General features: G+C 35.7%; 1 protein-coding gene across 1 annotated transcript; it reads left to right on the forward strand.

The window, feature by feature from the left end:
• LOC105280219 lies at window positions 1-25,617 on the forward strand. Its single transcript, XM_020031950.2, has 4 exons — window positions 1-2,430; window positions 20,589-20,811; window positions 23,198-23,404; window positions 23,971-25,617. Exons 1-4 carry the CDS (start codon window positions 19-21, stop codon window positions 24,807-24,809), a joined length of 3,681 nt encoding a protein of 1,226 aa, XP_019887509.2. The 5' UTR covers window positions 1-18; the 3' UTR covers window positions 24,810-25,617.
• Window positions 25,618-27,480: the final 1,863 nt, after the last annotated feature.

Consider the following 27,480-nt stretch of genomic DNA (forward strand, 5'->3'; position numbering starts at 1 on the left):
GATCATCTCCTCGCGCTCATGCGGCTCGATCCATTGGTCGAACTTACGGGACCATCCACATCGAAGAAAGAGAGCAACAAGAAAAGAAAACAGCGAGCAGCAGGGAAGGAAGAGGAGGAGGAAGAAGAGGACGAGGAGGAGGAGGAGGAGGAGGAGAAGGAGGAAGAGGAAGAAGAGAAGGAGAAGGAAGAGGAGGATGAGGATGAGGAAGAAGAGGAGAAGAAGAAAGAGGAGAAGAAAGAGGGGGAGAAGGAAAAGAAGGAGGAACAACAGCAATTGCGGTCATTGTCGTTGTTACCATCGATTTCATTTGTTGAGTACGTGCCGTTCATTCGCGCCGCGTGTCGTTTCTACACGTCGTCCAAGTTGTTCCGCAGGTCCAATCGCGATTGCAACGTTGACAACGGTGGCGTATCTGCCACGCAACGCCATGTGGACGAGACCCAACACCGCAAGCATGAGTCCGATAGGGAAATCGGAACTGCCACTGCCTTTCATGTCTCTCGCGATTTCGCTTTACACGAAGTGGTGCGTGCCCGTATGCACAACCGTTACGGAAATTACGGGGATGATGATGACGCAGCCATCGTCGGCGTGTCATGTGCGCGAACGCACGCTCTTTACATCGGTCGTTCGTTGCGACGACAACAAATCCCGCGTTTTGCACGAAGAACAAGAAAAAGGGCACGGACAAGACGAGGGAACGGAACGATCTCTGAGGAAGAATCCGACGTGGCTGCCTCGGCCGTTTCTTTCGTCGACGTGCTTGCTTACACTGCCTATAGCAATGACAGAAATGACGATGTTAACGACAAAAAACGAGCATGTTGCGGACGAAATAAGATTTATAGTGAGTTCGAAGAAACTCGTGACGAGCACAAGAAAAACGGCAGCGACGTGTGTGCTAGTGTTTCGAATAATCTGTGCGACGATTACGAACATGAAAATGCGAACGAAAATGAGAACATACCTTATCAGGATTATATATATACTGAAGTTGATGCAATTAGTCATTGTGTACTTGAAGATGATCAGTGGATATCGCCGTCCTCATCATTTGATAGGAGAAAATTGCAAATACGTCGTTATTGCGAATACGAACGCATTGATGGTTATAATTGTGAGAATTCAACAACGGAAACTTATGAGAAACTTATTGGGCAAGAGCACAGAAAAGAAGGAAAATGTAGTGGAAGGAAATGTAACGATAACACTGCCTGGTTCCAAAAGCCAATTACTAGGAGGAAAAGAGAAAATGAAAGAGAAGGAGGAGAGCACGAGAGTATTGTTCTTGACAGGTCACGTATACGCAAGAGATATTATAAGCTGCTGTTGTTTATGTTATATCTTCTGGCCTGGCCCTTACTGTGTTCCACCAGCCCGTCAGGTCATCTTGCCTCGACCTTCGCGCAGAACCCGACTCTCGCGCACGCAAAGAATCCCGCGCAGCGGGGAAACGTTACGCTGCCGGACACGCCACTGTTTTCATCATCGACGGTCATTGTGCACCAATATCAACAACCGCAACAATATGTTCAGGATAGCGATCACAATATCGACGATGGCAAACATCATCAGCGTCATCATCAACAAGAGCAGAAACAACAGCAACAATGGCAACAGCAAGAGCAAAAGCAACAATTACAACAGCAGCAGCAGCAAGAGGAGATGGAAAAATGGGAGCAACAATTGGAACAAGAGGGGGAAAGGCAGCACCCCTACGACGAATACACGTGGGAGGTGAACCAAATGAATCCTTGGCTGTCGGCTTGCGATCTGGCAGGACCAACGCCGGCCGATCTTCAGGGTAGCTGCGGTTTGGCACCAGAGGTGCCAAAGTACTGCCCAGTGCCGTGTGACGACGTTGTGGTGACGTTACGCTCTCAACGTGATCTTTTTCGCGAGGTGATCGAACGAGCCGGGATTAGTAGCGTAAATACGACGACGACGATGATGACGACGGGGACGAAGACGAGGATGGAAGTCGAGGACGGCGACGGGAGCGACGATCAACGTAGAAGAACATACCGCACCAAACAGAAGAAAGAGGGGAAGGAGAGTGTACGAACGGCCCCAGAACAGTGCCTTTTTTATCTCGAGAAATCGCACAAGGAGGATATTTGTCGGGACGATTTCGGCCGGGCCAGTATGCGAAGTTTTTTAACTCCGAGAGAGAATCGATATTGGTTCATGAGCGGGTTGCGTCTGCGGCACTGCTGTGAGCACACGGTGGTCAACGCCCTGGCGCCCGGCAAGGGCGGCCCGCTTGAAAATGTGCTAAACGGTGGCCAGAAATGCGCCGATGCCCTGGACAAGTTGTTGTACGTCGATGCTCTGGCCGCAAGGTTGCATTGCGAGTTCGAGGAAGTATTGGCGCGTTACGATTGTGCTCAGCCGTACTCCGTCATCCATAATTGCACCCATTGCAAGGTAAGAGACGATTGTTTCTATCTACATAGCTGTATCTAGACTTCGAAGCGGAATTCATATCGATTATTAAGTATAAGATATTGCTCGTTACAAGTGAATGAAATTGAGACGATACGTGAAGCAACATTGAATCATTTGCATCTGAACACTCAAGATTTCTAGGAGATTTCGATAAGAATAAAATATTCTGTAAAATTTCATTAATATATTATAATATTTTTAAAACTTTCCAACTACTACGTTTACTTAATCTTTGATTTGACAATAATAAGTGACTATAGGTGACATAACTGAAAAACATAAGTATGACTCGTGGTTGTTATATATATATATATATATATATATATATATATATATATATATATTACATAATATTAATACTCTTTTTGCAAGAATATATATTGAATTTGATCAATTAGGTAAAAACAATGGCAGATGCTTTCTAGTGAACTCTCTTCTTCCTCTTCAATATTTGTGTCAAGGTCTTTCTTTTGGTACGCTCTGGTGCGTTAGTCATCGGAACTTTGAATCAATTCCACCTAAAATGATGATAGATAGATAGATCGTTGATTCACTGTTCTCAATGAATTTCGTTAAAGATAAAGATTTACAGCTACTTTTTTTGAAAATTAAAACTTTGACAATTTTTTACACTTGACTGACTCGTTAAACTTGTTAGTTAGCTTTATACTGAAACTATGCGCAATATTTCCGATTTACATAGAGTCTTATCATCTTATTTATGTCACACAAACATTATTATCCTCATGTTGCAGTACAAGTGACTACTTGTATTGCAATTGCAATGTCATAAATGAGTGATATGTACATGATAGATATATTCGATAATCTTTAGCCTCACGTTGCAATACAAGGTGACTTCTAAATAAGCGAAATTATATTTAGATATCCTCACGTAGCAGTACAACGTGATTACTTGCATTGCAATTAAAATGTCATAAATGAGTGATATGTAAATTTTAAATAATAATATTAGAGTGCTGAAAAAAAAGAACTTTTGCACTTAATATGCACTTTGCATATTAATATTGTTGCATTTGTATCTCAAAGAGTTGGAAGCTACAATGTTTTCAAAATCGGTCAAAAGAATAAGTTGGCCATTTTCAAGATATCTTATAATAATAGATACAAATGGATACAAACAATGCTCTTTCAAATTCCCGTTGGCCGTTTTAAGATATTTTTGAGATCTTTACTTTTTCTTCAATCAACATTACTGAATATTTACACAAAATCTATTTACACAAAAATATTTGTGTTTAATTTAGTTGAAGCTTATCAAATTGCAAGGTAAAAATAAAACAATTAATTAGTGACAATTACGACATGTCTGCTTTACTATTTGCGTGACGCTTACATCAAAAGCCAATATCTAATAGTTAATAGTATCTATGAAAGATATATGTTTTCTTGATGTACATCAGACTATATCATGTCGGTTCATGGATCGATACAGAAGATAGATGCAATTATTTACGGTAAGATGATCTTAATTAAGGAGACCGTGGCCTAACTTATTTGTCGATCCACTTAAAGTTTGCAAGATGCATCATCATCACGATATCAATATTGGATCGTGCAATATAATCATATAATTTAATTATATCATTTATAACAAATATATGGTGATAATATGATTACTACAAAATGTTTAAGGAAAGTGTTCTCCTCCCTTCCTGGTTTTGACAAGTCTTAAGTACGTTAAAACATAATTCAAGAGACATATATCTTTTTACAAGTATTAAATAAAAGCAAAATGCTCGCTAAGCTGATATGAATATAATATTAATCAAAACATTTTTTTCAGTTCTAACATGTAGATTGTAAAATTATTTTTAATTTGCTAAAAAGGCAAGCGATTACAAGGTATACTACTCAGATTGATACTGCTCAGTGAATAACTGTCGTTAAGCGCTCACAGGCATCGATAGCAGCAAAAACTGAGCATTCAGAATAGAATGCTCCAAAAAATTGATTTTTTCTTTCCAAATCAATCGCCAGTAAAAGATAAACAAACTTATAATTTGAAATACAACTTGGACTATTTCGGTAAATGTAAAAATTAGAGACGACCGCATCGATTTTCTAAGATAATATATGTCAAGGTCATTAATGAGTGGTTGCGTTATGAAGCTTGATATTTCCAAATTTCTTAAAATTTTGCATATTTGCATTATTAGTTTTAACATTAAATGACAGTACCCCATGGAGGATGAAAAAGATGTCAGAGTGGAGCATTGTAAAGACACGCTAAGAGCAGTTGATATCAATCCGGATTTCATGAAAAACATCGTAACTAATGACGAAAGATGATGTTTTCCATATCAACTACTCAGAAAGTGGCAGAAGAAACTGTGCATGTAGAAGAGGTGAATCAAGACATCGTTCACCATACAATTCAAAAAGAATTGTAGATCAAATGGAAATCGCTGATTATTATTAGAGTATTCTGAAGCAGGATTCTTTGAGTTAGATCTGTATACTGACGTGAGAGCAAAGATCTTAATTAAAGATCGCTTTTCACGATAATGCATAAACGCACAAATCCAAGATTGTATGCGATTTCTTGACCAGGAAAGGCAGCATCACATTTTCTATATTCACCTGATTTGGCTTCGCGTAACTTCTGGCTATTCTCAAAACTTAAATTGGCGATGAAAGGAAAGCGTTACATCATTCAGATTGTCTAAAAGGCTTTGGCCGCGGTTTTGGAGGCAATTCCGAAAATAGAATGACTGTCTCGACAAATGTTTTAATCACTTTCAGCATTGTATTAATTCAGAAGAAGTGTACTTTAAAGTAAAAAAAATGAAAACAAGAATAATTGACGTCTTGGATTTTTTTCGGTACCAGTCGCGCCAGAACCTGGACAGACCGTTCACTGTGTATGCCACATCCTTCACGCAGCAGTGGTCGACAGCAGTCCAATGCACGTGTTACCAGATACGACAACTACCGCTGCCGCGCAGTTGCAACCTGTCGCGCGCAGATGATCACCGCTTCTCTATATAGATACGCGTATGCGGATGCCGTGGATCGTTTAATAGTTTATTGTCGACCTACCAGCCACGAAATTCTTCCTTCGCCTCCACTAGCTTCTTCTTTCCATAAGTGCAACGCAAGCTTTTCCTGCTTTTCGGCTCAAATGCAAATTTGTCCATCTGTCAGTGATTATTACTTATTCGATACACATATTAATCATCATTGCACTTGACAACGCATCGTTATTAACTCGTTCTCAATATTTTTTCAATTTTCCGAATATTTACTTAATATGGAAATTCCTTCTTAACTTAAGTAAGTTTGCCCTTTCCTTCTGGTTTAATAAATATAATTCAAAGCCAAATCTTTTACTGAATAATATTTTATTAATATTCACATTAATATTCACATGAGTAATATTTCAGTTTAATATCAGACTACAATTCTTTACGATATTATTATTATTATCGTTTTCATTATTAAAGTCGTTATATCGTTTGATCGTTATCAATTTCACGATCATTATCAAAAGAGTAGCACGATGTACAGAGATATCGTATCGATCATATAAGGGACATCGAAAGATATGAGGGAGGGGAGAGAGAAGGACGAAAAGAGGAGAAGAAAGAAAAGGGATTGGAGGAAACAAAAGTAGTGCGAGAGGAAGAGGCGAAAAGGAAGGGTATGAGAAACGGGAAATTAGGAGAGAGGAAAGAAGAGGAAGATTTATAGGAGAATTTAGAGTTAGGGGGTGAGATGGAGGTAGAGAAGGAAAGAAAAGGGAAGGACGGGAAGGGGGAAAATGGCAGATAAGAAGAGAGGTAGTAAAAGCGAAAGAGAGAAGCAAAAAGGATCGAGATGAGTGGCAGTAGAAATAGGAAGAAAGGTAGAAATAATGGGAAAACGGAGAAGGAGGAAGAAGATGGAAAGGAGACTACTATATTGAATATAAATGTGATAATGATATTGAATAGAAATGTGAGATGCGATAGCGATTGCATAGACGCGCGTGGCTTTGAACATATCTAACGGGCGCCAATGTGCGGATAGAAGTCTGCTATCTTTATCGGCTCAAAGGTAAGCAAAACATTAAGGCGTTTCCCTTCGACTTTTATATATCTAGATAAAGAGAGGGCGAAAGTATCGATCCTTGGGGAAGACAAGCAGAAGATAATTGGTTTCTAGCCTGAGGAAAACTCCAGACTGTCGGGACGTATTGAACTTGTTAACTTGTAATAAACTGATAATGAAATTATGATTTTTCACTTAATTTGGCAAATGATTATGTAGTTGGATAAACCAATCGAAGGACCTGCGACTATCGTCTCATTTGAATACAACTCTAAATATATACTTACTAAATGTGTACTTCAATTACGTAAATCTGTTATAATGTCTCGCGTATATATTGCTGAAGTGCAGACTATTCTACTACTTTCTCTACTACTTTAATTCGATTATCGTCGACGGAGAAGTAGAATCGGTAGGAAAAAGGAAACAATCTATATCTGCCGTAATTTCCATCCGACTCGTCACAAAAGTAAATAATGTCGACGTGTTCCATGTATGGACGTGCAACACACAACATTTCGTAGATCAATACGACGAAGTAAAATAGGAGGAGAAAAACTTTTAATGCGATATATATCTTTCTCAATACAGAGCGCGCCTTTTCTCGCGACTCTTTTCGCGACTTGGCGAATCACACATAGTTGGTTCTCTTTACGTCAACTCAAACTAACTTTGCAATCCCGATCATCAGCTATCGAGGCAGACTTCAATAAAAACCTCTCGTGATACCTTTTCCGAGTATCATTGCGCGACAGCACATTATATTTTTAATATACTTTTCATATATATTTTATATATATTTCAATTAATACATACATATACGTACATACATATATGTATATGTTTTTAATTGCGTTTATATTATTTTACATTAATTTTCTTAATATTTAATAATTTTATAATATTCAATATTATTGTAAAACGCAAAAGCAACATTGCTGTAAGGATAAGATAGAATTAAAAGTTGATCGTTTTTTCGACTTGATGTCATGGAATGATTCTTCGCAAATAATAATTTATCCTCCTTATTTATACAAATACAATTATGGCAGTCCTTACTCTCAGCATTACCAAAGCTTTCGTAGATGGTTTGAAGAGAGTAATCCTCATAGGGCAAATGACGAACGGAAAGATAAAATGTGATGAAGAAACGAACAAAAGAGGGATAGTGTACGCGATCCTAATTGATGACAGAACATGGTCGGAATTCGATGCAATGACGAATAATGAATCATGTCACGTCGCGTTTCAAAACCCCGGCTTGATTCAATATCACGACCGCAATATCAATCAAACGTCTATTGTCTTGTGTCATATCTGCAATCAGAACTTTCTCAACTGGTTTTTGCTAACATGCAAATCTAATTGCTCCATACTCAAGAAAATAATTTGATAATGATCAAATCAAACACAAAAAAAAAACACTAATGGAAAATAACACATATTGAGCGAGTTGAGACATTGAAATTATATTGAACTCCAACATTGGAACTTGTAGTTATATAAATTAGTCAATTTTAACTATTATTATCTAATATTATTTGTTTTTTTTATTGGGTTAAATATTACTCTGAGCTGAAGCACATCTTGTTTTTACGAGAGTAGGAGAAAATGATTTAATCACATTAGATCAACCGTCCAGTCGGATAGTGCAGTGTAGATTCTTCCAATTTGATTGGGATCTATCCACTAAAATCTCATCCCTTTTGGACCAACGTCCATCACTCAGAAGAGCCCTCTCGGTGTCATCAGAGATATAACTTGAGGAAAATCCTTCCAACTGTGAAAGCCTTTTCGGTCATACCACACGGCTATCATTTCTATCCAATTCCCTGTTAAACAGGGAAGGTCGGAGATGGAGAGAGACGATCTATACTTGATTAAAAGCTATGCCAGTACATGCCAGTACCATAGTAAATAAATAAATAAATAACCCCACATAAAAACTGAGCACCCCTAATAAATTAAATAATTGAATAAATATAAGTATAAATATAAATAATAAATAACTATAAGTATATAAAGACAAATGCCATTGGTTCATCGTGTAAAAAGCGAGTTGAAACGTATCTAAAAAATTATGAAATAATTATTAAAAAAAAAATTAATATTTCAGTTTCACCAGAACTTTGAATCGGAACATAGCCAAAAGGTCTGCTTGTATGAAATAAGCTCGTTCTTGCCTTTTCAAAAGCACCTAGGTTGCTTGATAAACGATATCGTGGCGTCTTGTTATAAACAAATGAGAACAAATGAGGCCGTTCATGAGCATGATTACCGACAGAGATGTAACAGCGAATTGTTGTGAAAATTAAGGACAGATTCGCGTGTGAAAAGTTGCTTCTAAAAATGTCTCGTTTGTGAATGATTGTACAGTCACAGAGGTTGTGACACTTTTTTGTGACATCACGATCGTTTTGCCTGGCACTGACATATTGCTCGTCGGCAGCATATGATAACCGAAAGTATACTTCTTTAGCAGTCTCAGCATTTTAACATATCTAAGAAATATAAGAAAATTAAAGAAAAAGGATTTGACATGCTGCGTAATCACTAATTAAAAAAAGTGTCACAACCTCTGTGCCTATGACTGCCCAGCAAACACGGGTATATAACTATTACATTACCGTAATAAAACGGAATGTAACACGCAATATTACATAGATGTACTAGGTTATATATACGTTAGTAGTAATTTCCTACTCACACATGTTACAATTATATAACGTGAATATAATACGTATGTAACATGTTATATACTCTTAACAAAGTTAGCGAATAATTATATAACATATATATAATCGTGATGTAAATTATGTAATTGTTATATTACTGTTATATTTTTTGTAACTGAATAGTAACTGTAGAATGAAAATATATATTTTATACATACTAATCCCAGAAAAGGTCTTTGAATTAATTCTAAGCGAGAACAAACTATTTCATTTGCTTTCGCTCGAAATTAATTCAAAGACCTTTCCTGGAATTAGTATGTATAAAATATATAAGTTAATACAGTAACATATACAATAACAATCACGCTATAATTATTATAATGATGCAGTTTTTCCAGAGGAAAGGGAAAAATATAAATATTTAATCATTATATTTTGCACTCTAAACATATACATATAAAATATGCACAGCATGTTGTTGCGTGTTATGGAAGCGTTCTCTTTATCCAAGGTAATCTTTTCTAACAGTAACATTAATGTTAAAAGTATTCAAAATAAGTATTATATTATAAAGAAAACTAAATATTTGTACATATATAATTTTACCAGTATTCTTTAACTTATTGCAGTTAATCTATGCATATGTAAAATGGTAATAGATGCAAAAATCGCATTGCAAGAATGCAACGCCGAGTCATTTCCACTTCTACGGAGGAGCATTTAGAAATACTTAATTTCATTATCAATCTTTAGAGTTGTGTACATTTGATAATGATAAGCATTTCTAAATGTTCCGTAGAAGTGAAGACGACCGGTATTGTATTCTTGCAATGTGACTTTTGCATACGTCTATTAAGCTGACACAGCCACTTTAGCACAATCAAATAAAACATTCATAGAAATTTAGTGCTCTTTTGTTGCTAATTTGTTGCTCTATTCCGGATTTTGTTGCTGCAGCCATTTTTTAAAACACAGTGGCTGTGCTAGCTTAAGTTTAAAGTTAGCACAGCCATATTAAAAAAAATTTTTTTAATAAAAAACAAGGCATAATTATTTAGTGCTATTTTGTTGCTAATTTGTTGCTTCATTCACAAATTTGTTGCACCACCCTTATCATCGGAATACTACCCTTAACTATTGCGCATTTAGCACAACATCCTAGAACTCGAATTTCAGGAAAAATTACGACGGATTATGTCATTTCGATTTTGTTGCTTTACATTTTCGTCAATCCCGATTTTGTTGCTCCACCCCTATGAGCAGAAAGCCACCCCTAGTTACACCTACCCAGCACGACACATTATAACTCGAATTTCAGGAAAAATTACGACGGATTATGTTATTTCGATTTTGTTGCTTCACTTTTGATAGCTGTAGTCAAATTGGTAAAGACGTTATGGATTGTAGGGAGATTCATGTTCGAACCCTGGCTAAAGAGAGACATTTTTTGCAATAAATTGGTGTTGAAAGTAACAGAACCCATGTAAAGCTGGACCCCCACCAACACCAAAAAAGTTCATAGCTATCAGAAAATTTAGTGCTAGTTATGTGCTAATTAGTTGCTCTATTCCCAATTTTGTTGTTCGAATCGTTTAGCAGGAAATTGCGATCAAAATGGGGGTTCCATCTTAACGTTAAGCCGGCCTCTCCCATATTGAAGAAACTATATAGAGTGCTCGAATCAACAAAACAACTACACTGGAATTTGTTGCTATTTTGTTGCTCTAAGATAGTGTAAATTAAGTTAAAAAATATAATACTGTTTAAAAGATACTAACATCCGCGAACAAGTACAACGCAGCACGTTATAACTCTACCGATAAAACTCATTGCAAGAAGGTATTGTTAAAAATTACTAACCATAAAACACTTTTACATGAATAAATATGTACAATAATTAAACTACAACTAAGTTAAATTAACAATTATTAAACAAAAATCAGGCAATCACAGACTAGGCGCTTTAGCGATGAGCTAAATTACTTAAAACATTTGTTGCTCGCAATAATTTGGTCTTAAACTGTTCCCTGCATCATGGGCTATCGAAAATTACCAAAAACTGAATTTGTTGCTAGTTCCAAAATGGTAAAGCAGCCGCTATATATGTATATGCTCCTGCAGAGCCGTGTGTATACTTGATCATATAAGAGGCTATTTTGTCACTTTGTTAGCAACAAATTCAGTTTTTGGTAATTTTCGATAGCCCGTGATGCAGGGAACAGTTTAAGACCAAATTCTTGCGAGCAACAAATTTTTTAAGGGGTGGCTTTCTGCTCATAGGGGTGGAGCAACAAAATCGGGATTGACGAAAATGTAAAGCAACAAAATCGAAATGACATAATCCGTCGTAATTTTTCCTGAAATTCGAGTTCTAGGATGTTGTGCTAAATGCGCAATAGTTAAGGGTAGTGTTCCGATGATAAGGGTGGTGCAACAAATTTGTGAATAGAGCAACAAATTAGCAACAAAAGAGCACTAAATTTCTATGAATGTTTTATTTGATTGTGCTAAAGTGGCTGTGTCAGCTTAATAGACGTCTTTTGCATACATAACCTACTACACCATTTTAATTACATATACATAGGTTAACTGCAATAAGTTAAAGAATACTAGTAAAAATATATGCACAAATAGTTAGTCTTTATAATAATACTTTTAATCAATGTTAGAAATTAAGGATTATCTTGGATAAAGAGAGCACTTCCATACCACGCAACAACACGCTGACACGATGAAAGAACCAGCAAGAACTGAAAAGAACGCAAGGATACCAACAACGAAAAGAGGCAACATTTTAAATATATATGTTATATTCATGTTATAATATATATAATATAAAATGAATATAACATCTCTATATAACACGTTATATAACATCAAAGTAATAATAATATAGCATTTGTAATATATATTACATGTTATGTGCAATTTATATTGCTGTTATATTATTATAACCAGTAAATAACAAAAGTTTTAAAACAAAATAATATTACAGTTATAAAAGGAAATTATGTAGCCTCAATATTAATAGTGTATAACAACTGTTATATTACGTGTTACTTCTGAGATATATAATAGTTATATTCTGTGTTTGCTGGGTGTACACCGTTTATGCACTAGAAAAAAATGACGAAAATTAGTAAAAGTATCAATCTTATAGCAAAATAATAAAGAAATAATTACAGAAAATACTATCAACCAATGCACTTGAATAATTAAATAATTACATTTTAGTATTTATTTGTATTTAATAATAAACGGTAAACCTGAAGAAAAGGGGAGCCATCTCCGATGACCTTGACCTTGACATATATTATAGAGAACACATTCCTAAGTGACCTTCAAAAGGTTTTAGCCGGCGCTCATTATGTATTAAAAAGTTATTAACATAAAAAGTTTAATGATTTTGCACGAATTTTTCACTGTCCACGCGAAGCAAGGACTTGAGTTTGACATACATATATTACAAAGGCCACCTTCCCGAATAACCCGCACTAGGTTTCACCCGCCGCTCGTTGTTTGTTAAAAAGTTATTAACAAAATAAGTTTCGAAAATGTAGTAGTTATTTTGAATATTCAAAGACATAAACGACGAATATGTATATGAACGAAGGAAGGAAAGTCATTTAAAGCAGTGAATCATCAAGTTTAGAATAGTTTGTTTTACTATAAGTATTTACAAAGTATTCTCTGCTTTAACCTAAAGTTTTTCATGAGATAGTTTTAATGACTTAGTTACTATTATATTTTCACGTAATAGAGTATATTACTACAGAATGTATATCTCAAAGATCTGGAGCAGACTGCGTAATGAAAGTGACTGACTACGAATACAAGAAGAGTTAGGTTCGATTTTTTGAAAGTGGAGCCACCTCGCAGGGGGGGGGCGGAACCCACTGTATTTACGCATGTACTTTGCAAAATAAAAAACAGGGGATGGGTTGGGTTAGGTTAGATTTTTTGGAAGTGGAGCCCCCCTCGCAGGGGGGGGGGCGGAACACACTGATCCACGCATGTACTTTGCAAAATAAAAAACAGAGGATGAATTGAGTTAGGTTAGGTTAGATTTTTGAAAGTGGAGCCCCCCGCAGCATGCGTACATGCTGCCTCGCTTGCTAAAAACACATGCAAAACTATTAAACTTCTTTTGTTAATAACTTTTTAATGAACAACGAGCGCCGACTAAAATCTTTTGAAGGTCACTCAGGAGGGTCACCGTTATAACATATGTCAAGATCAAGGTCATCGGAGATGGCTCCTCTTTTCTTCAGGTTTACCTAATAAACTTATTTTTAATGCTAATATTACATATATATATTTTACAATTGTAGCTTGCATGAAAATTAAAATTAATATTAGTATCCCGTGGAATGTAACATAAAAGTAATATGAAAGTAATTTAAAAAAGAATGAAGATACTTTTTGATATACATGCACACGTGTATGCACAGCGTGTGCGCGCATGCGTGATGTGTGCATGTGTGCATATGTGTATATCGAGGCAAAATTGCATTACATCAGCTGACAGACCATCGATACATCGTCCGATACGAAAGAATAGTTTTGGCTAAAAGTTGATATTGATGCCTTTCCAGAACAGACGGAAGAAGGTACATTGAGATTGAAAAAGGTTCCTCGTTCGTCCATCACTTCCTTCTATATGTACCAGACCACCGTCGTACCTTGATTGATACCGTCTTACATGTCCCTGAAGCATCGCCAAGATGCTACGATCGTTTTAATCTCTTCTAACACACTGCTGCAATTTTACGACGACAACTCTGCTATTAATAACCATTAATTGATTGTGTTGTAATTCTGATTGTGTCATGTTACATAATGCAAGCGTGAGTAATAAAAAGAAAAGAACAAATTATCATGAAATTATCACGAACAATATATGTAAGCCTTTATATACGGAATGGCCGATAATATCCTAATATTTGCTCGTGCAAATGTAAAATGAGTTGAATCGAACAGGAAAGTTCTATACTATAAATCCGTTTTGTGATCTTTGCAATAATTAGGACCAATTTCATAAATTCGAGTTTAAACCGAGTTACGTTGAATTTAATACCATAATTAAATTTGTATCTTGCAGTTCTCAAGTTTCCAACTTCTTTTTAACTGTAGATTAAATAAATCTATAGTTTGTATGAAGAAAGTCTAAAAAATGTTTCTTTCCTTTGAAACATAGATTGTGATTGATTAATCATTAATGAACAGTGGAAGAACGAAACAAATTGAACAGTGAAATGTCATATTTACAGATTACAGGTACGCAACTTTTAACGAAGAATTTTATATTGCGTACAAATTGTTGAAAAAAATATAAAATCTCTCTCCAAAATTAAATCAATTCATAAAAAAGATACTCAAGTTTTCGAATATACAGAAAATCAAATTGAAGTAGTACGGCGGAAAAAAGACGTAATTAAAACTTAAAAAACTATCAAGAGAAGAAAAGAATTGTTGAATAAACATCACAAAGGAATTCTAAAGTAGTTGTAGCTCAGGATCTCGGGATATGGACCGATATCGATCATGTTACATCGCGTCTGACATAAAAATTTATAATACTTAATCCTAGATTTTATTTCGTATAATTACGAATGATACTGTCACGTAAATCGACAAGGTTATTATCTCGATAAACAAGTTATACTTTCACGAAAATTCTTCTCATCTCTATGGATAAGCGAAAGAACAGTCCTGATTTATGTGCAAAGGGCGAGTGAGAGTCACACGAATAAGAGCGACGCGAATATAGCGAAGGCGGAGGCGAAGAATTTACTTGACAAGTTCTGCCACTTTGAAGGTATATAGATTGGTCGGATAAATGGATGGATGCACGGAAGGTATATAGGTTGAACATCCATCCTATATCCATTCAACACCAATGATGAAATTCGTTACGGTTCAATTTTGACGTGGCGACGGCGATGGCGGTTTCGACAAGCGGAAGCGTTTACAAGCGGATATGTGCGTTCCCTTGTGATGCAGCAATCGCTACAAACGAGGTCAAACTGGTTATCAGAAATCTCCTTATCGTACATATATATATATCGATAGATACATCCGATATATATCCGGTATATATCGATAGTATATCTATAACCGGGTTACTTTCCGCCTTTCACCTTTACTCTACTTCTCGTCTTCTTATGACGAAAGAACATCAATCGTTCGCACTATCATTTTTTTCTTTCGTAACGTTTCGAGACGTACATACCTACGCTACGACACAACGAAAAGATCGTTTATATTTGATAAGTTTTGAGGCTTTTGAATTCTTATAATTCCCTCGCATTACTTATATTTAATGCCATGATATGTCGAGCCTTTTGTAAAAATCCAGTCAGTATCTCGCGAGATTAGTTACGATTGTGTTATATCGTGCGATTGTGGGCGCGCGAACAAGACGAAGTGCTGTATAAACGGCTAACAATAAGACCCAAGTTGGACGCGATCAAAGTGAGCTTGACGTTCGGTCTCTCGCTTGGAGAATTGTTGACTTGCAATATCCAATAATCGATGTAATACCTCGTCGGAACGTGAAAACCAGGAAATTCTTCTCTCAAGCCTATTATACGGCCGAAAAAACAGATAATATGATTATGGAGCTTGTCGGTAACGACATTGCATTGGGATTTTGACGCGTCATATTTACATACAACTTTAATAACTACCATTGTCACATACGTGTCCATTTATGATGCGTCGCTCAGATGTGCATAAGAAAGTGCTTTATCCTTTTCTCGTGTTGAAAAGTACATACATATATTGATATTTCGACCCTTACTCATAACATAAGTATTATTTTCATTCCTGCGATTTTTCATTACAGAACTACATATCTCTCGCCGTTTTTAATATTGCATAGAAAAGAAAACAATTATAGTACTCGTATTTATTCTCTACGAGTACTATAATTGTTTTCTTTTCTTTGAAAAGTAATTTTTATAGATATTTTTATTATAGAATTTTTATATTTTAGTAGTGTAAGTGACAAGAGAAAGAGATTTTGTCAGCTGCTAGAAATTTTGTTAAGAAATCTATTATTAAATTCAAGGGAACATTCTGAAACTGTTCGATATTCGAGTTCGATATTCTCTTAAATATCGGTCGCATTTTTCGACGATGAACGAATCTACAGCAGGGCAAAGTTTATGACGCAAACAAACTGATAGAGATACCAATATTGTAGCCTATGTGTGCCAATTAATTGTATTCCGGATAATAAGCGCGAATTTTCGACAGGACGAATATTTTTTCCTGCAAACGCGCATGCGCATCCGCCAGCCGGATGCCGTGCGGATTAACAGGAAAACATTTCAAATCACAAATCCGATATTACTTCCGATGTTCTAATATTACGTGTGTCCTGATACATACGCTGATACATGCATACACGCGAATGCGTCGCTGCAATGCGCGTCCGCGAGCAAGTAACTCGTCTATAGCAAACTTATTGTTAGAGAAAGAGGAAATCCGGAGAGAGAAAGAGAGAGAGAGAGAGAGAGAGAGAGGGTTTAGTAAGTGAAAGGGTTTAGTATTCAATATCGCGCAATATTCACGCTTGCACTGTTCTTAATCCGACTATTACTGAAAATCGTAATCACCGCACAAAAATTTAACATATAACAACAAGCAAAATCAAAACCAATTAAAGTAAACAATTAAAGAAAAATTTATTTCGGCGCGTTTATCCTTTGATTATCTTATTCTACGCGTAAGTACCACATTTTCGATTTTATTGGACAAAATTAGATTAGCGAGAATAAAAAATCGACTTTTCACGTCTGGTTTAATAATCAAAATTGAAAATCATTGAAAACAGGTTGGAGTAAGAGGATGAATCAAGATAATTCTAATTAGTTTCTCATCTTCAAGTAGAAATTCCAAGAATTCTTTCATATATATGTTAATAATGAAATTTTTCTCGAGTTTAGGTTTCTGATATATGACTGCCTATTTCCATTTCTTAAAATGCACATCGTAGCAGAGAGAATGATCCGATGAACGAAGATGAAGAATAGAGATGAGCGAAGGAACGTGCTTACTCGAGATCTCTCAAGAGAAGATATTGAAGAGGCACCTCGACTACTAAGCTAATAAGAGCTGCCTCACCATTTTTCGGCCTACTTGCGCGCATGCATGCTACACGTTTCTTTTGCTACAACTACACGAACTACGCGATGTGAAGTTTTACGCAAGTATCAAGTGCACTTGTTTGCATGACTGCTGCGCGATATAGCCACACTGTTGTTGTACCGACAAATTAAAATTTCGTTTGTATGTGCATAAAAGCGATGATAAAACGCGGTCAATAACTATTCACAGTTTGTTCTAAAATACTTAAATTTGTTTGCGGTCCTGCAACAAGTCACATGCGTATACGTTTCACAAGTTTCACACTATGATTACAACGTTACAAGTAACAACCGGTTCTTCTCATTCTAATGTATGTATCTAATACATTACGATGCATAATGTAATAATGCAATCATTTGTTGAGATAATTTGTGAGTACAATTTACTCATAATATGATCAATCAATGCAATTGCACTTATTATTCTACATAATACATAAGTGTTTCATTGCTTTTTCGTTTCTTCAATTCTGCTTTACATATACTTTTGTCTAATATGTATTTTCAAGAGTCTGTTTAGAAACAAAACCCTAACAAAATCCAACTTCGTTATTGGAATTCTCGAAATAAATCGAACACAGTAAAGAGTACTGTAAAGAGTACAGTAAACATTCAGTTTTCTGCAAACGCCAGTTTCCATGTACTAGAACTTAGAGAAGACTTTTATTTGACTTAAAAATTGAAAACATAAAAATATAGAAATTATATATATATAAAATACGTGCAATATAATCATCTGAGAACGTGAGACTCTTCGTGAGAAACTCCTTTTGATACGAGGCTGTAAGTTATATATTTCGTTGAACTTATAAATCTGGTTCTATCCTATAAGTTTTGAAGCTTTTCTTACTTTTACAATATAGCTGCGCTTGTCTCAATGGAATTCACAATGCGGAGCAGTTTTCTCAACAGGGAGTATCGACATTCCGACAGCTTCTTGCGTTGCTTTTGACGTTTCAACCTCTTTTCACTTGTGCGCGTGTGCGCCGTGCGGACGATACGCAACGTACTTATATTAAAATCTTTTCGTGATATATAAAGATGTAGGTATTTCGAGAAAAAGAATAATGTCTATTTCCATTCGCGTGTGTTTCTCTTCTGATTTTCATCTTCTGTAAAATTATTTGAATCGATCAAAATGAATTATCAGATTACTGGTTTGTAGTAAATAAAAGATTCATTCAGTTATAATATTAATTGTTTATGGCTGGTTAGAAATAGAAAGATTGCTTGATTTATATCCGGTATCTTCGCACAACTTAACAGCTGCAGTGAATAAAAGATTATAGACTCGTGATATTATCGCATTCTTGATAAGATTCGTTATTATCATCGGTCCGCCAACGGGTTGGAGCTGAGTTTTCGGGATAAGGAGAGCGTTTTTAAAAAAATGTTTCGGACAAAAGTTACTTACTTTTCGACAGAGAATCAGAATCTGCAATAAACAATTGGGGTTTCAATTTAAAAAATTGAAGGTGACCTTCACGTGACCTTCAAACAACTATTCAAGGTCAAAACAATGGTACCATCCTATGTCCCCCTCGAAGTCATAAAACTTTAGTCTGAAACATTTTCCCGTATCGTTTAGACTTTACGAGATATTTTGCAGTCTCAAGTTAAAAAACTCACCCTGTATATATAACCCGCTTTATTGCCCACTCCAATTATCATCTTTTTTTCTCCTTTCTCCTTTCCTTGATATTTAACAAATAGATCTCAAAAAGTAGAGAAAAAAAAAACTCAAAACACGTTAGTCTATCCCACAGGCAATTAATTTAAATAGACGTACAGATTGGCATCGACATCGTTTCGCTTTCTTATCTTGCCAGTTTGACAGTATATTTTTGCCACTAACTTCCGTTTTATAAATGGATTTAACCTATTTTTCGTGCTCTCCTCGGAGACTTCAAACGACAAAATTATTTTTAGCATAGATTTTTCTTTTTCCAACTTTCGCGTGGCAATCAAAATAACAGAGTTTGACATGACTGCACTTATGGTATGTGTTATTTTGTGATCGATACAGATTATACAGAAATAAGATTTCACAGATAGAAATAAAATGTGTATAGTGTACATAGTCATACAGTGTACATAGGTATCGCACAATGGTAAACATTTTTATAATCTGTTTTATAAGATATAATAGGTGTATTATGTCGAATAATATTTCAAAACCTATTTTTTAAGAATAACTTACTACACAGTATGGGAGGGAGAGAGAAGAGGGAAGAGATGAAATGAGTGAGAGAGGGAGGGAGGGAGGGAGGGTTGCAAATATAATATAAAAACGTTTCTAAAAATAAAATAATTTTATCTACTTATACATATAGAGTTATAGACAAATACATCCATAATCTATATTTTATTAAAATTTATAAAAAGGAACGTGGAATAGGAAAGGAGATTAAAATAAAGAAATTATATTATTTACATAGGATAATTTATTCAGACTTCAAACAGATGTCTATATAAATCATAAAAGGAAACAAAAGGTACAAATGCGAAAGTGAGATCTTACGGGTCGCATCGTGTAACTATAAACTGATAAATGCGCGAAGTAATCTATAACATGTGTATGTATGAAATTTTATATGAATACTACATTTCAACTTAATATCAATGCATTTGAATAACGCAGGATTAACATGACGAATGACACATAGCGGCCGACCAATTAGAGGGAGGAAATACCTTGACGATCAGCAGCAATGTATGAGACATTTTGCGCTTTTTCGTTATCGTCATTTCTCTCTCTCTTCTTGCCGATACCATGCAGTCATTTTGCAAAATTCCTTTTCACTGGGTTTATTAATAGAAAAATAACACTAATTGGAAAGCTAATTAGAACGTTAATTGGAACGCTTATTGAAAGGAGAGGAATAAGCACTTCAAGTCATTAGTTTACCTATTATTCTGCGCTTTGTAATCTCATAAGTTTTAACTGCATCCTCAATGACAGGAGAAAGCTAAACGCATGTAGAAGCTCTAATACATAATATTATACGAAAATTTTAACGAAAATTTTCCTAAAAAGTTGTTTTCGCAAAGATATAATAAATCTTTTACGTAATCTAGCTAATGATTACATGCGTTTAGAATTTTACGTCGCGCATAGTAGATTTATAAGCAGTTAAAAGATTTTTAAGCTAAATTAGAAATATATCTTATATTTTTAATTAATAGTTAATTGAGACGCTTATTAAAAGAAACCGCAGCAAAATGTATTGATGAGATGTGATGATTTTGATTGCAGGAGGCGTACAGAAAATGGGTGTGCAGCTCCCTGGTGCCTTACTTTGCTCACAGGGGACCGATAAACACGGAAACCTCGGAAGGTAACGGGACCGGTACCAGATTAAGATCTTGCCGAGCCTTCTGCCAGTCCGTGGAGCAACGTTGCCCCTACTTACTTCCAGGTGATCGTGCCCCCGCGTATCCCACGCAGTACGCCGGCGAACCCACCTTTCTTTGCGGAGGTAAAATAAAAAATTGAAAAAAATAGAAATATAATAAATATATATTAGGTAAATATATACAATAACGGACCCAGCCTCAATGACCATGACCTTGACATATATTGTAGAGGTCACCTCCCTGAGTGACCTTCAAGAGGTTTTAGCCGTCGCTCGTTGTTTATTAAAAAGTTATTAACAAAAGAAGTTTAATAATTTTGCACGAATTTTCAGCTGTCCACGTAAAGCAAGGACTTGAGTTTGACATATATTACAAAGGTCACCTTCCTGAATAACCCGCACTAGGTTTCACCCTTCGCTCGTTGTTTGGTAAAAAGTTATTAACAAAAATGTTTAATGAATAAAGCATAATTTTACGATACCATATACGTTTACGAAAGAGTATATTTGATGGAATTTTAGCTTTAAATCAGAAATAGGTTTGGGTTAGATTATATTTTCCGAAACTGGAGCCCCGGACACATACGCTCGTTTTCAGCCCGCTTCGCGGATGGGCGGGGGGAGGGGGCTTTGCCCCTCCCCCGCCGAGATCCGTGGCGTGTACCAGGTGATCAAAATCTGCACGGTGAAATCTATTATACTGGCCCCGGCGGGGGAGGGGCAAGGCCCTCCCCCCGCCCTCCCGCGAAGCGGGCTGAAAACGAGCGTATGTGTCCGGGGCTCCAGTTTCGGAAAATATAACCTAACCAGGTTAGGTTAGGTTAGGTTAAGTTAAGTTAAAGCAGAGAATACTTTGTATTTAACTGTTTATGCTTTTGGTTAAAGTGAAGAATACTTTGAACTTATATTAAAAGAAACTATTCTATATATTAACAATTCACTGCTTTAAATGACTTTCCTTTCTTCGTTCATATACATATTCGTAGTTTATATCTTTCAATATTCAAAATAACTACTATATTTTCGAAATTTCTTTTGTTAATAACTTTTTCATAAACAACGATCGACGACTAAAACCTAGTGCGGGTTATTCGGGAAGGTGACCTTTGTAATATATGTCAATATCATGTTCTTGCTTCACGTGGACAGCTAAAAATTCGTGGGAAATCATTAAACTTTTTTTGTTAATAACTTTTTAATAAACAACGAGCGACGGTTAAAACCTTTTGAAGGTCACTCAGGAGGGTGACTTCTATAATATATGTCACGGTCAAGGTTATCGGGGCTGGGTCCGTTATTGTATATATTTACCATATATTATAATATATATTATAAATATATATTATAATCGAAGAGAAAAAGAAATACCAACAAAGCCTCACATTCACAATTCATAATTGTTCAGTTCAATCTTTTTCCTTATTGATGAGCTATTAAAGAAGGGTAAAAATGTTTATTGGCACCCTACTTGTTCGCGAAATAAAGCAAGACATCAGTACTATTTCATATTCATCGAAAATTAATCTTTGATTGCATGAGAATAAATGTTCGTTTTAATACTCATATCGCGTGCTAAGTCTGCCACGCACAAAAATTTGCATGAGAACAAGTCCAGCGCATGGATACTCAATAAAATGCTCCGCATAAGCTCCGCAAGACAATATGGACACTTTATGTCAAAAGGGCGTTTTATCAGTTAGGACAATCATCAGTTTGAACGACATATCGCTGATATCATTAATTGCTACCATATTTTGAATAATGATATTCAAGTTTGTGTAATTTTGCATACCGGGTAATGTGCATTTCTGTTGCCATTTATATTCAGTACGCATGGTCGAAAAAGAATCTTTATAGCATTGTATGTTATTCTTAAAAAATACGAAACGTATTAGTCTCACTAGTTAGTTTGTTGTGTGTTTTTGTGGAACAATTATCTGCCTGCATGATCTTCGTTGTCAATCTCACTCACTTATCACTCGTTAATATTATTAACTCTTTACGTTACATGCGCACGTACTTATATTGTGCATTATAGAGGAGGCAGCTCCAATGATCTTAATTTTAACATATATTGTCTATATGAAGACCTTACAATCCTTAAAAGGTGATAACCGCCGCTCGTTGTTTATTAAAAACTTATTGATAAAATATAACAAATTAAAATAAAACTATAAAATTATAATAACAATAAAATAATAGAGAGCACGTATGTAAAAAACTATTATTCATCGAAATATTTATCGAAATTATGACTCTACGCGGATAAATCATATAACGCTTCTAATTTTACATAAGATGTGTAATTTTTTCGCGTGCCTTTCACGTATATCCTGCTCTCTTTTACTTAAAAGAAATAAATACGTAGACAAAAAACTCGCACAAAGCTTTATACGTATTTTCCGAAGAATAACGCATTTTGTCTGATATATCTTGTTCTTCCTTCTTCTGTTGGATTCTGTGTTCGCGTTTAAGTACATCAGATCGTTGGAAAACGCAATAATTTCAGATCCAAACATTCCTGAAACCGGCAAGCAGGCCACGAGGGCGTTGCACAACAGAAACAATGACGAGTGCTGCTTTTACGTATGTTCCGAGGATGCGCCAGAATTGGGTATCTGCGCCAACTGTGCAGAGCCGTGGAAGCATGGCAAGATTCATGATCCCCCGTCGGCGCCAAAATGTGAGATCAATCCCTCTCAATCTAGTTTTACAGGTAAATGCAACGAAAATTATACAGATTTCTTGTGTCTTAGCCCGAAATTAACTAGATAAATTTAATAGTATGAATTAATAAATAGATACATTTAAATGGGAAAAATTCGCATCTTCGGAAACCGTCAAAAACTATCAAAAATCATCTTCCTTCTTCAACGCAAAACCAAAAGCGTTTTATGATCGAGACATCCGTATAATTGTAGAAAACGACAGCGATTACATCATTGATTAATAAAAGAATTTTACATACCAAATTACTGCTTGAGTTTTAGTGATAAATCGGGCACGAACTTTTAAACTCACCCTGTAAATAAATCGCATTCAGTATCATACGATATGTTTTTATTAAATTCAAGTTTGACAAACGTAAATTTTGAATCTAGGATTAATATGATTTTATTCAGCCGAAAATTAAAATCATAATACAACCATACGCGAACATTACGGCTCACCAATTAAATTAGCAAGATAGAAAAATGAAATCTCCCTATTTATTTTGAATTTTGGCCGGATTATCCGTGAAAATGCCGCATTGTGCGACGATCGACACTTTTTTGGCCGTAGGTCAGCAGGGCTCGCAGGCGAGTCAATTGGAAACATCGACGCACCGCGGGCTCACCGATGACGACAATGATCAGCGGGACATCGACACTACTCCTTCTTTGTCCAGCATCCCGACGTCGTCAATCAGCGTCGTTAGTCAACAAGAGACATCGTTCTGTGGCAGCGGCCGCATCGGCTCGATATCGAGCGCATCTTCGCTCGGCCGCTCTCGTCCACCGATTGTTCTCCAGCTACTCTGGCTCTGTTTGATCTTCATGATTTTTCTTCCTACGAACGTGCTACGCTGCAATCTTGCGTCCTGGTATCCCACCAGGTTGATTGGTTTTAATCTGACAATTTTGGGCGTGCTTAAACCAAAAAGAGTTATCAGCTATTTTTGTGTTTTTTTCGATCCACGATCAGTCGGAATCTATCGACGTGCTGAATCTATCGAACGGTATCTCCTGTTCATTTTTGGAATGCCAAGGCGAACAATAGTAAAGTGCCATTGTCACGGCTGGTGGTGGTGGAGATCTTGGAGGAGATGCAGCAGTCGGCATTTCCGTTGGAAAGTGCGCCTAAAGGTGGAACACCATTCTCGAACTTGTTCTCGCGTTCGATTGCACATCCTTGATAAAAGAATAATTGTTCCTGAAAACCATTGGATGACACTGATTAACTGCCTGCGGAGGTTTCCCATGTCGTTGCATTCATGTCGTTTCACCAGAAAGCTCCGTTTTCGATTGATCGTACTCATACATTCGAGAGTATCAAAAGGAACAACGAAAAGTCTCCAGTTAAAGAAAAGATGGACGCATTGGAGATCATGCAGGGGATCAGACGGTAGCCACTTCCGGTAGAAGTTTCTTCGCCGTGATAATGTTGCGTCCGTTCATGACTTGTTTATGGAATTCGCGATAAAGAATCAGTGCTGGTTGGTAGTGACATTGATGGTTATCGTTATGTCGATCATTACGGAAGTGCGCGATTCCGAATGAGTAAGACGACAGTTCATTTTTTACAGGAAATACATGGTGGTTTATCATGTGTCGACAATTGGTAACGTGAAAGAACAGGTTTTGGAATTCTCAAGACGAACAATGCGAATCCAGATCGACATCCAGGAAAGATTCGACGTAGACCAAGCTAAAGCTAGTCTTCTTAAATGCGCAACACCGTACAGATTTCTTCTTTTTATTGGCGGTATTTGCGAGAATCTTTCGCAGCGCAAATACTCGAGATATATGTGACATTCAATCGAAACGAGGCTCTCTCGCAAACGAATAACATAATGTTCATAAAAGAAAGATAGATTTAAAGGATATTCCTGGAAAATTGTGGAATAGAATAGAAAGAATGCCGACAGTGCATGAAGAGAATAGTAAGGAAATGAAATACAAAAATTCTCAGAATCAAGCAGAGCACAAATGTGGGAAGAATTTTATCCACAACTTGCTTTTGTAATCTAGAACACACAGGAGTAAAAGAAAGAATGAACAATATCACTACAGCAGGAACAACAACAGCAACAACAAGAACAACAACAAGAACAACAACAAGAACAACAACATTAACAACAAGCAAGAACGAACAAAACCGTAATGTAACGAAGGAACGTCTAGCGTTAATAATAATGATAATAATATGATAATAATGGATAAAACAAAATAAAATAATTAATAATAATAGTTAACAATAATATAGATTAAATAATAATAAAAAGTAAATAACGGAGAAAATAATATAATTATATAAATATATAAATACATATATATATTACTATATATACACATATGTATATATACATATATATGTATGTATATTAAGAGAGAAACAATTGAAGAATTGATATTAAGTAAATAATAGAAAATGATAACGATATAATTATTACTATTATTACACATTAAATTGCGTTCGACACAAAGTGAGTATGAGAAAGAGAATGAAAGAGAGAAAAAAAACGAGAGAATAGAAAGAAAGAATAAAGAGGAGATGAAAGGGTTAGGAGAGAGAGAGGAAGGCAGGGGGAGAGCGAAAGGGGGAGGGGAGAGAGAGAGACCACATAACTCAGAATTTGAAAAAGACATATGCAGCACACGAAGCAGCACATGTACACACAGGAATATAAATCGTTATATTTTAACGAGGCAGCATTAAAGAATTATAAGTAGATAGTTTCTTCTGCGAAACAGAATGGTTGAAAGAAGAGATAATTTAAGTAAAAGGGGTAAAAGCGAGAAGAATAGCACGTGGCACAGAATGATAAATAAGACCGAAATTATTGCGATATAATATGTGTTCGTTTAGACATTAACGTAAATAATAACTTATTATATTAAGATAGAGAACTATGTAACAACACATATGAACTGAATGGGAAATGGAGATGTATGTAAGAGTATATATAACGAAAAGGAGAGAGAGAGGGGGGGGAGGGAGAGCGGGGAGGGGGGAGAGAAGGCAGGAATATAAAGAAGAAAGGGAAATAGAAGGAGAGAATGAAAGAAATGCGAGCATGAGAACGAGGCAATGAACAAAACGAGAGAGAAAGCGTTTAGAGAAGAGTCACGAAGATGATTTATAGATCGAAGCAAAAAATTATGGAAGCAAGAAGAGATGAAGAGTCGAAAATTGTAGAGCCAGATTTTTTCTCGTTGAAAAAAATGAAAGCGCGAACTCGAAAACTCTTTTTTCTTTCATTCTGCATTATGCATCCGAAGTGAACTACAAACGTATTGCATGATATGCGTTTAATTATCGAAATCAAACGAGCAGGAAGTAGTAGCATCATTGGTCAGACAAAATTACGCTGGTATTCCTACAGGCGGAACAACATCAAGACTTCGACTCTTTTCATATTTGCCGTTTAAATATCAATGCGAACTTTGATTGTCTTCTTTTTATTTAATTTTATGATAAGAATTTTATATTTCGGATTTGGAACAATCTGCTGGTCATATTCTCTATATCCCATTTTATTCTCTTAATTTTTATTTTATTGGCTCATTCTTTCTTTTTTACTATGTTCGACAAAATTTTTAGAAAATCACGCATTTGTTTTTGGCTCTTGAAATTTCAGGGTAAAGTTTGAGATATCGACAAGCGAAACCGTTCACAGTGGCGAAAATATAGCAAGTCGATTTTGGGTTGAAGACAATAGAAATTAATTGTGCTATAACCAAAATTTCTTTTAAATGAGCACAAAAACTCCAGAATAATAAAAATTTAATTGACATATTGAAAAATATATAGATTAACGAACAAAATCGTACAATTCTCCGCCATATTGAAAGTCCTATAAACATTAATATTATAGACATGTGGATCTAAAGATATATAAAGGATAAACGGATAGATATAACAAAAGACGAAAATCGCAAACAGATCGATAAAAGAACACAAAAGGTAGAACACAAATCATGACAAGATGATAGCTAGAGCAAATTTAAATCCAAATTAACAGTTTGTTCTGCTCGTGTAAAAGAGCGCGAGATGCGATATTAACTCTCTTTTCCAAAACGAACATAAAAT

This window comes from Ooceraea biroi, chromosome 6 (genome assembly GCF_003672135.1).
Source record: "Ooceraea biroi isolate clonal line C1 chromosome 6, Obir_v5.4, whole genome shotgun sequence".
NCBI classification, from domain to species: Eukaryota; Metazoa; Arthropoda; class Insecta; order Hymenoptera; family Formicidae; genus Ooceraea; species Ooceraea biroi.

What these genes read in the sequence shown, in the direction of transcription:
- LOC105280219 (XM_020031950.2), top strand. Translation starts at nt 19, where the DNA reads ATGCGGCTCGATCCATTGGTCGAACTTACGGGACCATCCACATCGAAG. An exon ending in ATAATTGCACCCATTGCAAG is followed by an intron (nt 2,431 to 20,588) that starts GTAAGAGACGAT and finishes TTTTGATTGCAG; the next exon opens with GAGGCGTACAGAAAATGGGT. An exon ending in ACCCACCTTTCTTTGCGGAG is followed by an intron (nt 20,812 to 23,197) that starts GTAAAATAAAAA and finishes CAATAATTTCAG; the next exon opens with ATCCAAACATTCCTGAAACC.